Genomic DNA, 16,325 nt, shown 5'->3' with positions numbered 1-16,325 from the left:
CTGAGGAGGAGGGCTGGAGTTTCTCCCCACAGCAGGAGGGAGAAATGCAAATCCAGGCCTGAGGTCACAATCCACTACAGAGAGTAGAGAGAGGGGTGTGTGGGTAGGGACAGAGGAATTGCGTTTTTATCCTGTTTATTTTCTGTGCCCCAGTTGTGTTGAAGTGCCTGTGTTTATTTTCTGTGCCCAATATGCATGTAGTTAAATAAATCTTCCTTTTTAGAGTTTAAAAAGCCTGGTGTGCCTTAACTACATAGTCCTCCCCGCTCTGCATGTTACCAGGGGCAAAGGGAGGCCAGGGAACACAAACGGGCCTAAATCTGAGGGGTTGCCAACTCTCCAGGGGGCGCCCAAAGATCAAGGTACCCCCTTCCCAAGGTGGGGAATTTAGCCAGAGGGGTCTCACTGTCCCTCAAGGAAGGCAGTAACTCAATTCAGTGAGTGGTGGCAGCGTTTAATGAAGAGAAATAGACCCACCAGGCAGAGTGGGAAGGCCAAAACAGGGGCTTGCGAGCCACAGGACGGCACCTCAGTCTCCCAGGACTGAGGGTGGGTCCCCGTTTCACCACACAGGGTATAAGCTTTCGTGTCCATGCACACTTCTTCAGGTGCTTCTTCAGATTTCATGCATGCACATGAAAGCTCATTGTTGTTGTTCAGTCGCACAGTCGAGTCCGACTCTTCGCGACCCCATGGACTAGATCACGCCAGGCCTTCCTGTCTTCCGCCGTCCTCTGAAAGCTCATACCTTGAACAAAATTTTGTTGGTCTTAAAGGTGGTACTGGACTCAAACTTTGTTCTGCTGCTTCAGACCAACACGGCTGCCCCACCTGAATCTATCAGCTAACCAGAACCTGTCAGCTAACCAGAACCTGGCTTGCTCCTGAGCAGATAGCTTGATGAGCATATGTCTACAGGAGCTTTCCACAACACAGAGATGCATATCTGCATGCCAGTGCATCCACATTAAGCTAGGATTGGAGACACAGGAACGAGGACCAGTTGAAAAGATGGCAACATTCATGTATAGATTTTGAAGTAGGAAGCATCTTGATATACCTCTAAAGAAAATCACAATTATAGATACTATTTATTTATTTATTTACTTAATTCATTTCTACCCTGCTTTTCTCCCCAATGAGGACATAAAGAGGCTCTCCAATCTTCCACTTTATTATCACAATGAGAATGTGTCAATGAGGCAGGAACCTAAAGGCCATATCTAATGATTAGAAAACCACTTCTCTTGTAGAAGCCCGAGTGCCAGAGCAGCCAACTATCAAGATTCATCTATAATGTTCCATGTGTTCTACAAGGCAGGAATCACAATTGTACCAGGTCTTGTTAGAAAGTAATAGCTAAAGAGGAAGCCCAAAGAAGGGTAACAACAAGCCAGCAGTTAAAAGCAGCAGGCTCTCCTAGCCAACTAAAAGGGCTTTGAGGAATAAAGGTTTGTACTAAGCATTTTACAGGCAAGTCTTTTACAGGCTTTTTACATTTTACATTTTTTTTTACATTTTACAGGCTGTGGTGGCTCAAGTGGTTAAAGAGTTGCACTTGCGGCTGCGGAAAGTCAGTAGTTCAGCAGTTCGGTGCCTGGGTGCCGCATGACGGAGTGAGCTCCCGTCTCTAGTTCCAGCTCCTGCCAACCTAGCAGTTCGAAAGCAAGAAATTGCAAGTAGATAAATAGGTACCACTTCGGTGGGAAGGTAACAGCGTTCCGTGCGCCTTGGTGTTTAGTCATGCCGGCCACATGACCACGGAAACGTCTTCGGACAGCGCTGGCTCTTCGGCTTTGAAATGTAGATGAGCACTGCAACCCTAGAGTCGGATTAGACTGGCTTTCGAGCAAGGGAACCTTTACCTTTACCCAATGCATATTTAATCACAGAAACACACATATTTTTTTATTCATGTGGGTAGCCATATTGGTCTGAAGCAACAGAACAAAGTTTGAGTCCAGAGGCACCTTTAAGATCTTAAAGGTGCCACGGACTCAAATTTTCTTACATTATTTTGATGGCATCCTTTCTCTATGAAGCTTCTTCTCACCTCACCTATTTCATTCTCACAACAGCTCCTGAAGGTATGTTAAGGTGACTAACCTAGGGTTGGGTTACCAGAGGTCCTCTTTTTTTTTTTTTTTTTGCTGTCCAGTCTCTTTTGGGCTCTTTTTAAAAAACTGATGGAAGGCTAGGAATATTTCTAGTTAGTAGCAATTATCACCGCTTAAATAGTAGTGGTATTTAAAATGAGATTTGTCATAGTGATCACTTGTTTGAAGTAGGCAGTCGGAAATATGTTCTCTTTTTTGCTTTTGAAAATATGGTAACCCGAGCCTAGGGTCAACCAGTGAGTCTCATGACCAAGAGGGAATTTGACACTGCCTGTCTGTAGTTTTAAGCCAATGCTGTCTAACCAGTTCACCACACCCTCAGCATGTCCCATAAGGGCACATGGAATTTACCCCGCACAATTATAGCCAGAAATTCCAGTACTAAGTATAGTTGGAAGTAAATCCAAGGAATCGATTTTGCTTTTGAGAAAATATTCGAGGATAAAGTCATTCCCCCCACTCTCTACAGATCTACACCCAGGCGACACAGCCTGTTACACTTCCCGTTTCTGACCCTTGAGTGACAACTGGAATCCCCAATGAGATTGCTGAGCTTCGCTAAGTCCCAAGCAAAGAATCCAATCACAGGGCGGAAACTGTGTGGGAGGAGGCAGAGATGATAGAGTGACAACTAAACTCACCAATGGGCTTATCCAACCTCATGAGGCGTAGGTAAGGTTGAAGAGAGGCGGGAGCCGCACGCACCAGGCCATCCGCGGAGATTGTGCTGAGAGGCCTCCGCGCACTTTGGGGCGAGGGGTACGGAGGCTCATGGCGATTGGACAAGGCGCAGGGCGCGGCCTCGGGAAAGCGCGCCACACTTGCTTGAGCGAGGAGGCAGCACCTGAGACGAGGGGGCTTGGTTAGAGAAGAGAGCAGCCGCAGGGCCGCCATGCTTGCTGGGCTTCTCCTGACGTCACCATGGCGTCGACTGACGCCTCCATAGAAATAGCGCGGGCTTATCATTTTTTTATATCTGTCCGCAGAGGCACTTCCGCAATCGGGTTTGAGCCTTTAATCTCACCATAGAGGTGTCAAGGGCTAGAGCGGCCCCACTCCACACCTGGAGGGGATCATGGCCGACACCGGCGACCCGCTTTTACCGGAAGTTCAGGCTGCGCCTTCCTTCGTTCCCTTTTTGTCGGGCACAGAAATCAAGCGAAGACCAGAGACAGACTCTTAGACGGAGGCTTTGACTCAGCGAAAGCTGATACGAGAACAGGTTTTGGTGGCCTCATGAGAGGAGAAGGCAAGGGGACTTTCGTTTTACAGTTTCTCCGCCTCTGCCTACTGAGGGGGGCACGGCCAGGGGAACACATCAGTGAGGTTTTTTCCTGCACAGTCTTGGGCGGGCGGCTAGTCTTGCGCGTGCGCAGTAGAATCCCCGCCTTTTATTGAAGCGCGTAATGGCTGACGGGAAAGGCGGCCGTTAACTGTTGCTCCAGAGTCCTGTCAGTTAAGGCGCCATTCGCAGTCGGCGTTTGATGGTGGGTCAGTCGAGCCTGCGTCTGCCCTGGCCACCCGTGCCTTATGTTCTGTATGGCCACACCTCCCTGCAGCAAGGTTGCCAGCTTTCAAACGGGACCTGGAGATTTCCTGGGTTTTCAATAGATCTCCATTAAACACACTAACGGTGTCTGAAGTATCTCCCCCAGTTTCCCCAGAAGGCAAAATGAGGGGAGCTGTTGACAGGAGCAGCCGCTGAAAAACAGGGACTGGTGGGGTATTCTCATTATTATTATTATTTAGGGTCGCTAGATCTGGGTTGGAAAATACCTGGAGACTTTGGGAGTGGGTCCAGGAGAGGGCGGGGTTTGGGGAGGGGAGGGGCCTCAGCCCGGTCCAATGCCACAGAGTCCCCCCTCCAAGGCAGCCATTTTCTCCAGGGGAGCTGATCTCTGTCAGCTGGAGATCAGTTGTAAAAGCGGGAGATCGCCTGGAGGCTGGCAACCCTATTATTTATTAAATTTCTGGATTGCCCAATCCATGAGTACACAAGGCTCTGGGTGATTTACAACAGGTTAAAAACAATATAAAATTGCATATTAAAATCAACAATTGATTAATCCTAATTTAATAGTCTTTAAATGGCATCCATAACTTAATCCAAAACCTATTCTGGACTGTTCTTCTATCTCATGGGCCCGTTAAGGGTCTAATCCAGTTAAGACCACACAGATATTATTATTGTTGCTCCATTTAGCAATCTTTAAAATGGAGGAAAATTGTGAGTCAAAAAAGCTTTGTGGCTCAGAATGATAGGGTGGTTGTTGTTGTTTTTTTAGAAGAAGTGGAGTGCTTTGTCCACTGATTTATGGGATTTGGGATATTCATACATACCCCATTTGTGGTATCGGGTCATATGCAATGCAAAGAAAGGTAGGGCCTCACTGACTGATTTGGGGGTATTACCAGGATTGTAAAAATGCCTTCATATTTTAAGGCATTCACTGCCACAAAGGGGGGGGGGGATGGATGCTATCTTAGACAGCTTTAAATAGGGAATAACAGCACAATTGTAGCAGGCGTACTTAGAATCCTACAGAAGTCTATTCAGTTAAGTTCCACCCAAGAAAGTATTTTTCAGATTGTATCTGAAGAAGGGTGCATGCACACAAAGCTTATGCCAGTAATAACATTTTGTTGGCCCTAAAAGTGCCACTGGATTCAAACTTTGTTCTTAAGATTGCACTGTGAATCTAGCAGTGCCTGCTAGCTCTGGCAGTTCAGTGGTTCAGAAAGAGGCAGTGTACCTCTGAATACCCATTGCTGGAGGAGGTAAGAGAAGAAGAAGGGCTAATGCTTTCATGCCCAGTCTGTGGCCTTTCCAGAAGTCACTGTAAAAAAGATGTGCTGAATTAGATGGACTAGCGATCTGAATCGGGTATTTTCATGACAGACACCATGCTAAAACACAGCATACCCATTCATTTATTTAAACGTATTTATATTATTCTAAAATATTTTAACCTACTCTATTAAAAGTTCTTAAGGTAGTACTATGTAGGTAGAGTTGCCAATTCTGGGTTCGAGATTCCTGACTTGGGGGTGCAACCTGGGGAGGACCACAGCAGGGTAGGGAGCAATGCTCCCTCTAAGCTGTGGGGTCTTGTGAGCAAAAATTCTGCTTTGTAAGCCACTGGCATTAAAGTTGTGAGTGAGCAATTTGGCTACTGCATAAATTAGTTTGCTCTGGAACCATCCTTCCTGAGCGAAAACAAAAATGTGTGAACTGGAGGCTAAAAAACTGAGCTAGTTCAAACTAACTCAGTTTAGAGGGAACACTGGTAGGGAGCCAGTTTGATGTAGTGGTTAAGAGCAGCGGACTAATCTGGAGAACCGGGTTTGAGGAGTGGGGAACTCCACATACAGCTGCTGGGTGACCTTGGGTCCCAGTTCTCCCAGAGCTGTTATCTCAAGAGCAGTTCTTTCAGCCCCACCTCACAGAGTGTCTGTTGCGGGGAGAGGAAGGGAAGGAGATTATAAAGTGCTCTGAGACTCCCAAGTGAAGGGTGGGGTATAAATCCAACTCTTCTATAATACAATTGAGTCCACTTTCCAAAGCAGCCATTGTCTCCAGTGGAACTGATCTCTACAGCCTGGAGATGAGTTGTAATTCCAGATCTCCAGGCCCCATCTGGAGGTTGGCAGCCCAATGTGTAGGTGTCACTGCTCCTGGAGCAATCCTTTAAGAAAAAAGCAACTCCTAGTCTAGTATTCTTTCTAATCAAGCTGGTTTTGCGTAGGTTTATATTTCTTCAAGATGTACCCTGGCATTTGTTTCCCCACAGTTTGTTGGTGATTCTAATTGCTTGTTATGTCAGCAACACAAAACTACCATGGCTCCTGAGGGATTTGTTCATTCATTTATTTACTTCATTTATAGAGAGAGTCAGAAAGATGAACACTCCCCCTATCTTCCAGTGAAGGTCATCCACCAAAACACCAAAGGCAGTTTCTGTTCCATAACCAGTCGGAAGCCAAAAGTACTGGTCTTAGGATCAGTTTTGAGCCAGTTGCGTGCTCAGCCCCAAACCCAGGGGAAAGTACCTCTTGGTAAGAGCAAAAGTGAAGAAATTCATGTACACATTTGTCCACCAGAGGGAGCTCTGCAGCCAGAAGAAGGAATTACAGTCAAGGAAACAAAGTTTGAGTCCAGTGGCACCTTTACGGTCAAGTTTGTTTTCCCCTCCTTGTGTCTTACAGCACCTTTGGGGCCAACAAGGTTTTATTCAGGGATTGAGCTTTTGTGTTCACGCACACGTCCTCAGATACATTGAAATGGAAGTTAACAAGTTCATACATATAGACAGGGTGAACAGCAAATTAGCATACAACATAATAAAGTTGTTTTATTTATGTATTTATCGTATGGCAGTAGGATTGCCAACCTTGTGGTGGCTGGAGATCTCCTGGGCAATGCTCCCTCTAAGCTGTGGAGTCTTGTGAGCAAAAATTCTGCTTTCTGAGCTACTGGCATAAATGTTGTGAGCGAGTGATTTGTCTGCTGCATTAATTAGTTTGCTCTGGAGCCATCCTTCCTGAGGTAAGACAAAAATGTGTGAGCTGGAGTATTAAAAAACTGAGCTAGCTCACACTAACTCAGCTTAGAGGGAACACTTCCTGGGATTCCAACTGCTCTCCAGGCAACAGAAATCAGTTCCCCTGGAGAAAATGGCTGCTTTGGAAGGTGGACTTTATGGCACTATGTCCCACTGAAGTCCCTCCCCTCCCCAAATTCCACACTCCTCAGGTTCCACCCCCCAAGTCCCCAGGTATTTCCCAGTCTGGAGCTGGCAACCCTATATGGTAGAGTTATTAAAATATGTAACCAAGTTGATACAATGGGTATGCAGTCCAATCAGGCAATCCCCCGAAATAAGAATATCTAGATTTTCAGTCCACTCAGCCACAGCTGGGGAGAGTTAAAAGATCTCCCTGGAAAGCATGACGCTCACATTCCTGTGACAGATGGAAAAAAGTTTGGCAGGCTGCACCACAATTACATTCGGGTCTTGGTATTTTGCCCCATGTGCACAACTGCCAAAGCCTGTTCGTATTCTATTAAGCCGTCTTTCATACTTTACATGGTAAGTCAAATCCTGCAAGCGTCTAATTGGTGTTTATCAGGTTATGGATATCAGGTGGAACTGATTGTATTCATGTTCGCAAACATTCATTCCCTAGAATGAAATTTTTTGATTGCGGGATTTGTGCAAATCTTATTGTTGGGTGTCGGGATCTTAGTCTGGCCCATGTCAGCCATGTCTTTGTGGATGGACAACTCTCTGTTTTCAATAATCCTTCTGTATTCATGAAGAAGAGCATCTTGTCTTTGGAGATGTGGGGGAGTGATGTGGCACAATGTGGGTAGCCAATGGGTCAGATACAAACCCACAAACTAGATTCTGCAACAAACCTAGGTGCCAATTTTGACCCCATATGCACACAAGCAATACTGTTACAAGGACCTGGCAGCAATTTCAGTCATTCTATCTTGGGTTCATACACTTTTTCATCCTCCAGTGGGTCAGCAATTCGTTTCTGCTGTCTACACTGGACAAGTAGGTCAGATCTTGTGCAAAAGAACAAATGGATACAAATCTAGCATTAAAATTGTCTTGGTCTCTATGCCTTGTCTGTTGGCCTTCAGGGCAACTGGTTCACCATTATGTGAAACAATATGGCTGTACTAGATGGGTCCCTGGTCTGATCCAGCAGGACTCTTTTCTTAATATTCAGAAACCAGCAGGGAGACATTTTAATCCAGGACATACAGCCGCTGATCTATTGTTCTTTTACAAAAGAAGTTTGAGAATTTAACACAAAAGTGCTAAATTAGGATTCATCAAGAGATTCAATAATATATCTCCCTTAGGCCTAAACAAAGATGGGTTTCCTCACTCACTATAGATGCTAATAGCTCTGCATGACTCACAGTTTGCATTAGTTCTGCTTATGTTTCACACTAATTAGATCTGATTTTTATGTTAATCCTACTTTACCCAACGTCAACATTTAGGAGTGGTCCTCGCCCACTCTGAAGGGATTGGTTTCTCTTTGATTATTTTCAAACTGGCCACTCTTTGTAACATCATCTCACTCCCACTCTTCTGTTCCTTGTAACTTTAATTGCTGTGGATGTACAAATAACATGAGCAAGGCTGAATGGTGCTTCAAGGGTAATGTGTGAAAATGGCCTGTGGCATTAAATTTAAAAGATCCAGATCCTAAGGAGACAGATGTGATAGGCAACCAGCAGAACAGTCACAGTGGCAGAGATAATGATATAAATTAGTTTATTTCAAATGTGCAAATATCAAAAGTCACATACAAACATCAAAGCAAGATAAAATGTGGGTTCGTCTGTAGGATTGCATTTGGTGGCCTCATATCAAAGTCCTTTCTTTCCTAAAGAGCTGTGTTTCTGCTGAATTGTTTGACACTGCATGGGTTTAAGGACGGTTTGCATTCTCTTAGGCAGGTAGGTGTTTAGGAACAGGCTGTTAAAATTTCATATTTTCTAAAAAAGTAAAATAGGTGATACCTGAAAATCATCCAAATATATGCAGTTGGAGTCCAAGGTGGTATCTACCCTTGTATTCAGGTGCAGACTGTATCCAGATATATCCAAGAAGCCAAAACTGATAGAACCCCTATTTACAGCCACTGTCTGCTAAGCCTGAACTGCAGTCCTCAGGACTTTGCACATTTACTTAGTTTTTTAAACTACTGGATTGGATCCCACCAGGTTTTTCACTCAATCTCCCCTAATTCCCCACTGCTACTACAGCCCCCAGGGCTTCTGTACATGCAGATCCTAGGATCCCTAGGAAAGCCTTTTTGGTAGGCAAAGAGGAGCGTGCCAGAAAAACTCTTTGGATCTAATCATAAATACTAAATCACAGAACAGCAATAGTAAAATTTTATCTTTAATAAATTGAGTCAACCAAATGGCTACAACCACCAGAACTACGCCCTCACCAGAAAATTAGAACTTAAAACAGCAATGATGAATTTCCTATTTAAGAAAACCCAGCAGTACAAAAAACCAAAGATGACAAAGCCACAAAAGCCTGCCATACAATTCATTTGGGGTTAGGTTAGCTCTCTACAAGGGCCCTGAAGAAACTAACAGTGGATTTCTGAAAGCCCAGTAATGAGAAGGTCAACTGGGTTTCTAGGGGGAGGAAGTTCAATAGCCTAGGGGACACATTAGAGAAGGCCCTCTTATGCTCATGTAATACCAACACATGGATGATCCTAAGCTGGAGACAGGCTAACATAGGTTCACATACCCTGGTCTACTCAGGACTCCCCCTCACATGCACAAAGCTCCTGACACTGTGACTTGGCCAGCCTCCAATGTAAGAAAAGAAACTGGAGTTGGGGAAAAGAACATAGGGAAATCCCAGAAGTTTCACAGAAGCACTGCTGCTACTAACTGGAAAGTGAACCAGACGTACTCATTGCCATTGGGATATGGTGTTTCTGTTCATTATGAATGATGATTTCTACTCTTCCTATCCTAGTCTTTGAACTGGCAGCAATCAGCACGGGTACTGGCACGACTGATGTCTATCTTGCACACGTCCAACATGTCAATGTGCTAGGTACACACAAAAGCCAATGTCTGGAATAATAATAAAGTGCTGTCAAGTTGCAAGTGACTAATGGCGATGGGTTATGGGGTTTTCAAGGCAAGAAATAAGCAGAGGTGGTTTGCCATTGTTTACCTCTGCATAATAACCTTGGACTTCCTTGGTGGTCTCCTATCCAAGTATTCACCAGGGCTGACCCTACTTAGCTTGTAAACTCTCACAAGCTCAACCTAGCCTGGGTCATTTGAGCTACTAATACCTGGAAGAGCCAATCACTAAGTTTCTTGGCCCTTTCCTGCCTTGGAATGCAAATTCACCTGAGAAGAACGATTTCTTTAGCTCTGGCCTACTAACAGCTTCTGTAGAAAGAAGAAGAACCTACTGGCATGGCGGTCAACAGCTCCCATTTCATGATTCTGGTCTATGGCATTTACCTGCTTGCTCATTCCTCTACTGCCTTTGCCTTGTCATGCCTTCCTGGTCCTTGCCTATCTGGTCTGTTTCCCCTTAGCTTTCCCTTAATCACTTATGCCACAGCTTGGCCCACGGCAAGGTCCTGATTATGCTAATCTATCTAGCCCTATCCCATCCTTCTTTCAAGGAGTTTGAGGTGGCATGCATGGCTCTCCTGTCTCCATTTTCTCCTCAAAACAGCCCTGTGAGGTAGGTGAGGCTGAGAGAAAGTAACTGGCCTAAGGTCACTCAGTGGACCTAGTAGGGATCTGAACCCAGGTCCCTCAGATCCTAGTCTGCCACTCAGACTGCTACAAAACTCTGGGACTCAATGAGAATGACTCCGATCCCTGCAGACAATGGTGGGGACGACAAAATGCTGCCAAGTGAACCATTAAAAAAACTGGAGAGATGAAAGAACACCAAACCTCAGTCAGATCCCAAGCGATCAGGTTCATGATAAGCGCTTGGTTTCTGCAAATTTGAAGCAGGACTGCCTGGGAGACATTCTTACGAAGACATGACCTTCAATGGGATTCTTGGGATTTGTATCCATTGGCTAAATGCAAGCTATAGCTTTGGCATTTCGGATTACAAAAAAGCCATAAGAAAAAGCTGGAAGTCCAAGACTGGTTCCTGGGCTAAGAGGCTTCTCCATGAGTGTTGGCAACGTTTCATCATCCAGCATTTTAAGGACATGACCATTCAGTTGAACAGACCTGCAAGAGGAAACAATGAACGTTTTAGACGAAACTCTAGACCAGAAGGTTTGTAAGTGCAAAACCATAAACCATACTGAAATATAACTCGTCTCCAGAACATGAAACTTTGAACACATTTCAGGATTCCATTCAAACAGAGTAAGAGAAGTGATTGCAGAGTCCCCTATTGTTTGCGTGAAGCTTACATTTCCCCTGAGCTGTCTCTAGCTATTTATCTGAACATCATCTGTGCAAAAGAGGAACTTGTAATGCAAACGGGCATCCTGGTCAACAGGCCGGTATTTACCTTCACACTGTAAGCCCACTGAAGGAAGAATGGTTGTCAGTTGCATTTGTAAAACAACCAACCAAAAAACACTCCCTCTTTTTAAGCTGTATACTCCTATCAACACAAAATAATCCAGGAGCTTCCAGAAAATTAAAGTTGGATGGTAAAATTTGATGGCCAGTGTCCATTCACTGTGGTCACTGTTCCAGATGGTCAGTGGAAAGGTGGAGCTGATTAAACAGAATCAGGAAGCACATGGTAACAGGAAGCAGTCACTTTGCAAGTCACATGAGGAGGGGGTGATCAGAAACAGGGAAGGACAGAGTATGGAGAAACAATTCTAGGAATCCCACAATTCTAGAAATTCTGCTTTACCAAGTAATGAGATGGTACAATACTGGACAATTTGTTCAGCTTCCTTCCTTTCTGCAGTTCACCCCTCCCACCACAGCTGAACAGAAGTTCCTAAAAACTTTGGATTAGTGAGACAAAACTCTGCAAGAGCCAGAAGATTCAACTTCTGAGAATTCTTACTTGAATCAAAGAACAGAGTCTAAGTCATGTTTCCAGAAAATGGAACAAAAAAAAAATCTACTCTAAAGATAACAGCCGTGAACATACCAGCACTAGGAAGTGGGGGAACAGTATCAGTCTGCAACATGTTTTTCATATGGGTTCATTAAACTCCTAGGATCAAGGGCATTTTGCCTGGGAGCTTGGCAGCTCCTTGTATATTTAAATATTATCATGCAATGTGACGCTGGATAGAGAAATAACTGGATAGAGCACACTGTCCATTCAATTCATGGCTACAGGTTTTTCAGAAAACCGATTATCAATGCAAGCTGAAACAGTTATGCCCTTCTAAGTCCCCTGAAGTTAGTTAAATTGTATAATTGTAAATTATAGAGGGCAAAGAAGCAAGCAATACCATCATAAGATATGGCATAAATACAGGAAACAAAACAGACACATAACCTCCTATTGGCCTCAGTTTTGAATCATGTGAAATTTCAACCAGCTAGGACAAAAAGTCATTTTATTTATTTATTTATTATTAATTTATTTATTTTATTGTTTGTATTTTTATCTTGCCCTTCCCTGTACGCAGGGCTCAGGGCAGCTCACAGTTTTTTATAGCTGGAAAAATCTTAGGTGCTTAAATGTATACACTCCACTGAAGAAGACAGAGTAAACTTTTGCAGTGATCTATGATAAACCTTCCTAATCAAGCACTCCCTTATGCTAATTAATTCACACTCACCTTTGAACGATTCCAGTAAATGCAACTGTTTTCAACAATCCCATCACCTGTCCTCAAATAGGGCATTGCGCCTCACTGTTTTCCAGCTATATATTTACATCACATTTTTTGGGTTATGTGGTGTTGTTAAAATAGTTGCATTTCACTGCTGTTGGTGGAAAGTGCCGCCAAGTAGGAGCTGACTTATAGTGACCCCATAGGGTTTTCAAAAAAAGAGACGAACAGAGGTGATTTGCCATGGCCTGCCTCTGGTTGCAACCCTGGACTCCCTTGGTGGTCTCCCATTCAAGTACAAACCAGGGCCAGCCCTGCTTAGCTTGCAAGATCTGATGAGATCAGGATAGCCTGGGGCAGTGGTGGCGAACCTATAGCACGGGTGCCAGAGGTGGCACTCAGAGCCCTCTTTGTGGGCACGCGTGCCATCGCCCCAGCCAGGCCCAGACCATCTATTAAAGTGTCGAATTCTCTGCCAAATAATTTTAAGTAAATGAAAGCATTTGGGATTGCTTTCCTTACTTTGTTTGGATCATCTTAAGTTAATGTATGAGTTGTTTTTTCTAAAGTAAAACCTCAGTATTCAGGTTAAATTGCCGTGTTGGCACTTTACGATAAATAAGTGGGTTTTGGGTCGCAGTTTGGGCACTCAGTCTCTAAAAGGTTCGCCATCACTGGCCTGGGGCATCCAGGTCAAGGCAATTGCACTTGAATCCAATGATTCTTCGGCCCATCTACGAGATACGTTTGGGGATCTATGATCAGGACTTCCCATGAGTAAAAAAATTAACCTTGAAAAACATTGGGTCCACACTTGTGGGCCAGGCGGGTGTTCAGTCTTTCCCCTCCAACCCCAATTCTCTGAAAGTAATTGTCCCACAAAAGTTCATATTAGAACAGTTTGGCAAAAAAAGACAATCACAATATGGGTATCTGTGTTTTCCACTTGCTTTACCTATTAGCAACTTGAGGGGATTTCTCCTGGGGAAACAATAAAGGGGAAAGGGTTACCCCCCCCGACTGCCCCAGTGCAGTGACCCTGATCCAAACAGCTGCTTTATAAAGTTAAATTATGTTTCTCCATGTCATATGCCATATTCATAAATGGAAAAGGATTTTAAAACCATGTTTGGGGCAACAAAACATCCCTGTTTCCTGTGAAAGAGCCCCGGATCCTAAATAGTCATGCTACTGCAGGCGCCTTTGGAATTCTGACACAGTGTGATTGGAGCAGCCACAAAATGACTGCCACAGCTTACCTTCACTCACACAGTAAAGGTCCTTGTGCTTGGGTGGCATCTGCTGCCAAAGCAACATTCTAAAAAATCTGCACAGCTAATTAGAAGCCTCCCTGGAGAAAAGCCCCACCTGCCCCTGCCCACTTTCTAAAAACACTTGGTGGGTCCCAGGAAAGGCATTGGTGGGCGCCCATGGGCCCCATGATGGAGAAACCTGGTTTAAAAGGACAGGAAATGCTGGCTTGCTTACCTGGAAAGGATGTTTTCTTTTCCATAAGGCAGTAAAAGGTATTCATCAACTGTCTTCTTGGACAGGTAAGAGGGGAGCTGAAGGTATTTTGTGCTATTGTAGAGGTTTAAGGCAAACAGGGTGACGTCGCCATCTCTGTATTTTGGACTAGAAGGGGGAAAATGAGCATCTCGTGAATGAATTATGTATAGCAAGTGGACTACAAAATACAGGTATTTATTCACACTTAGTCTGAATAGCTCAGCTTAGCCTGGGTTCATCAGAGCTTGGGAGCTAAACAGGCTTGCCTGTGGTCAGTACTTGGACGGGAGACCAAAAAGGAAGATATGTGTGTGTGTGTTATTTATTTATTAATAAAACATTTATACCCCTTCTTTCCTCATAGTTCTAGGAGGCTTACAATAACAGTAAAAAACAAAACAAAAACAAACAAGGTTGCACTTATCTGTAACTGTTGTTCATCGAGTGGTCTTCTGTGCAGGCACATATGGGACTGTGCAGTCGCAGGCCAGCCATGCGACTGTGCAGTCCCATGTGTGCCTGCACAGAAGCCACGACGATGAATTTCCAGTTAAAGCCAAAATAAAATAAACCCCAAATCTCTCCCTCCTTTCCCGGATTACCATGCAAAGGAAGGCAATGGCATACCACTTCTCACCTTTTGCCTCAAATGCCCTGTAGAAGGGGTCGCCATGAGTCTGTTGTGACTTGATGGCGTAGTCTTCTTATTCACACTGGATGAAAACTGTGCTGTCTATCAATACATGCATAATGCCATGTTTCCATCACACCGCAGTGTTGTATCATGAAATGGAACTCAGGGCGGGGAAACGCAGGTAGGGAGCTGACTAAATTCTCAGTGGCTCCCAATGAGATCTACGGGGCAACATAAATAGTTTGCCATTGGGGGGAAATCCTGATCCTCATTCCCTACAGAAGGGAATGGCTGCTGTGCACTCCGGTTACGAAAAATACAGTGGTACACTTAAAAACAAAGGGATTCCCCCCACCTGCACTGGTGACATTTGTTGGTTTAGCCTGTATTGCCAGATGAGACCCCAAGGGAGGTGCAATACATAGCCCAGCACTCCACACATCAGTATGATGGACCATAGGCATAATGTCAATAGTACACGGAAGTGCCCTTGTACCACCAACCATGGGTGGCTCCAGCCACTTTCTTTTTTCTTCAGACAGAAATCAGTGGATTTCCTACATTAAACTGGAAACGGGGTTGCACGTTACTCCCTAGTATTACTGCCTCTCCCCACCCCCCATCAACAGTCTCTGCATCTAAACTTGCTCTGAACTTTTTTTTTAATGTTTTTTTATTTTTTTCAATTTTTAACAATTCTAACACTTCAAACAGTGAACAATTAATCTTCCAATTACATTCACATCCTGTAAATAGTTCCTGAGTATGTACAACGTTATAACATGTTCAAAGAATTACAATACATTACTCATCACACTTCCGAATATGTTTTCAGTAGAAAGATAACAGACTTGGCGTAAACTTAATAGAAACGGCAGCAATCTGAACTATTGGAGCGGTAAGAAAGAGAAGAAAGAAAAGGAAACTTCTATTATCAACTTACAATAACAATTACTTCATATCATTCGACCATTTGGAAGATTTAATGTGAAATATTAGAGCTAGTGGAGAAGAAATAAGTAAATAAGTATGCGATTTTGCGGAACTAGTCATTATATTAATCTTATATCCATTTGTGGTATTGAGACCAATCAGATGAGATAAATTGTTTTTGTGACAGATAATCCAGCACTGGGTACCATTTTTCTATGAAATTAGACTTTATTGGGTTTTGTGACATGTAATTTAGTTTGTTGGAGACTGCATCCATTAATGAGTCCAAAGTTTCTTGTACCATATTTCTACTGAGGGCGCCTCTTTCTCCTTCCAGTACAATGCTATTGCTGTTTTGGCCGCATCTAGAAGGACTTCTATTGTGCGTCTATGTACCCTTGAATTCAGATTTTCAGGCCAGGTATTCAAAAACAAAATTTCCGGTTTTAGTGGAATTTGGACTGAGGTGATGTCTTGTATCATGTTTAGTATTTCTTGCCAGAATTTCTTAATTTTATCACACTGCCACCAACAATGCGCATAACTTCCTGTTTGGTTACACCCTTTCCAACACAATGGTGATTGGGTCGGAGCTATATGGGAAAGTCTGAGTGGAGTGATATACCACCTTGACATTATTTTGAGATTTTGTATTCTGACAGATATTACTTTTGTTTTAAAGCTTGATGAGTTCCATATGCGTTCCCACGTTTCGTCCGTGAGATTTTCTGTAGTGTCTCCTTTCCACGCATTTTGATATGGTAGCTGTTTAGAGCATGATTTTTTAATTAACAGAGAATATATTTTTGAAATAAGGCCTTTGTTTTGTG

The 16,325-nt window shown here is 43.8% G+C and overlaps 2 protein-coding genes across 2 annotated transcripts in view; both read right to left on the bottom strand.

Moving 5' to 3' along the window:
- The window catches only part of COQ2 (coenzyme Q2 4-hydroxybenzoate polyprenyltransferase), a 22,733-nt gene extending 19,657 nt beyond the window's left edge, over positions 1 to 3,076 (bottom strand). Inside the window, exon 1 of the mRNA XM_015417925.1 lies at positions 2,759 to 3,076. Within this exon, the coding sequence (XP_015273411.1) occupies positions 2,759 to 3,011 (253 nt within the window). The 5' untranslated portion in view covers positions 3,012 to 3,076. The remainder of the gene's footprint in view (positions 1 to 2,758) is intronic.
- Positions 3,077 to 10,409: 7,333 nt separating this feature from the next.
- Positions 10,410 to 16,325, bottom strand: part of HPSE (heparanase) — a 51,601-nt gene continuing 45,685 nt past the window's right edge. The window contains exons 11-12 of the mRNA XM_015417918.1: positions 13,908 to 14,054; positions 10,410 to 10,890 (exon numbers count right to left, since the gene is read on the bottom strand). Coding sequence (XP_015273404.1) covers positions 10,731 to 10,890; positions 13,908 to 14,054 — 307 coding nt within the window. The 3' untranslated portion in view covers positions 10,410 to 10,730. The remainder of the gene's footprint in view (positions 10,891 to 13,907; positions 14,055 to 16,325) is intronic.

Source organism: Gekko japonicus, unplaced genomic scaffold, assembly GCF_001447785.1.
Source record: "Gekko japonicus isolate JY-2015 unplaced genomic scaffold, Gekko_japonicus_V1.1 scaffold752, whole genome shotgun sequence".
In the NCBI taxonomy this organism is placed as follows: domain Eukaryota; kingdom Metazoa; phylum Chordata; class Lepidosauria; order Squamata; family Gekkonidae; genus Gekko; species Gekko japonicus.
Note: the sequence above shows the minus strand (reverse complement) of the source record. Positions and strands in the feature narration are given on the sequence as shown.